Source organism: Nothoprocta perdicaria, unplaced genomic scaffold (assembly GCF_003342845.1).
Source record: "Nothoprocta perdicaria isolate Ctin4 unplaced genomic scaffold, notPer1 scaffold_185, whole genome shotgun sequence".
Taxonomy (NCBI): Eukaryota; Metazoa; Chordata; class Aves; order Tinamiformes; family Tinamidae; genus Nothoprocta; species Nothoprocta perdicaria.
In genome coordinates, this window is record NW_020455038.1 from 1,153,244 (window position 1) to 1,154,310 (window position 1,067).

Genomic DNA, 1,067 nt, shown 5'->3' on the forward strand with positions numbered 1-1,067 from the left:
ACGGGGTGTGAGCGGGGCCGGGGGCAGCGGGGCCGTGCGGCCCGCGCGCCGCCGCCGCCTCACCTGGCCGTGCACCACGGCGTGCTCGCCGTGCAGGATCACCTTCCCCGGCGCCGACACCACCAGGCTCCGCGGTGCCGGCTCCGCCTGCGCGGAGCGGAGAGGCGGCTGAGGGCGGACAGCGGGACACCCTCCTCTTCCTGCTCCCATCCCCATCCCAATTCACATTCCTGCTCCCATCCCTGCCCCTCTTCCCATCCCATCCTTCTCCCCATCCCCATCCTTCTCCCCATCCCCATCCTCCTCTCCCCATCCCCATCCCCCTCTCCCCATTCCCATTTCCCTCCCCATCCCATCCCTGTCTCCATCCCCAATTCTCTTCCCATTGGTGTTCCCATCCCCATTCCTGTCCCCACTCCCTCCCATCCCTATTTCCACCCATTTCTCTCCCCACTGCTGCTTCTATTCTCATTCCTGAGCCCATTCCCATCCCATTCCCGTCTCCACCCCATTCCTCTCCCCATTCCTGATCCCGTGCCCATTCCCATTCCCATCCCCATTCCCATCCCTATTCCCACTCCTATTCTTGTTCCCATTCGTATTCCCATCCAACTGCTGTGTCCCTTCCCATTCGCATTCCCAACCCCATTCCCACCCCCAACTTCATTCCCATCCCCATTCCCATTCCCATCGCCATCGCCATCGCCATTCCCATTCCCATTCCCGTCCCCGTCCCCGTCCCCGTCCCCGTGGCGGCGGGGGCACCCGGGGGTCCCGCTCCGCACTCACCATCCCCGCTCCGCACGCACCCACCACCTCCGCAAATTGACCGCCCCACCGACCAATAGGAGCGGCGCCTGCTCCCGCCCTCCTTACCCCGCCGCCAATAGCGGCGCGCCTCGCGAGGGCGGGGCTTCGCGAGGGCCAATCCCCACGCCGCCGCCGCCAGTGGCGCGGTGCTGGGGTGAGCGCGGCGGGACGGCGGCCGAGGAGGGTCAGGCCCCGGGGCTACGGGAGCCGGCAGGGATGCTGCGGCGCGCGGCGGCGCGGGCCCCGGCCGCGGTGAC

The 1,067-nt window shown here is 68.1% G+C and overlaps 2 protein-coding genes across 2 annotated transcripts in view; one reads left to right on the forward strand and one right to left on the reverse strand.

The window, feature by feature from the left end:
• Positions 1-216, reverse strand: part of MVK (mevalonate kinase) — a 10,602-nt gene extending 10,386 nt beyond the window's left edge. Inside the window, exon 1 of the mRNA XM_026036710.1 lies at positions 35-216. Coding sequence (XP_025892495.1) covers positions 35-216 — 182 coding nt within the window. The remainder of the gene's footprint in view (positions 1-34) is intronic.
• Positions 217-1,026: 810 nt separating this feature from the next.
• The window catches only part of MMAB (metabolism of cobalamin associated B), a 4,130-nt gene continuing 4,089 nt past the window's right edge, over positions 1,027-1,067 (forward strand). The window contains exon 1 of the mRNA XM_026036711.1: positions 1,027-1,062. Within this exon, the coding sequence (XP_025892496.1) occupies positions 1,027-1,062 (36 nt within the window). The remainder of the gene's footprint in view (positions 1,063-1,067) is intronic.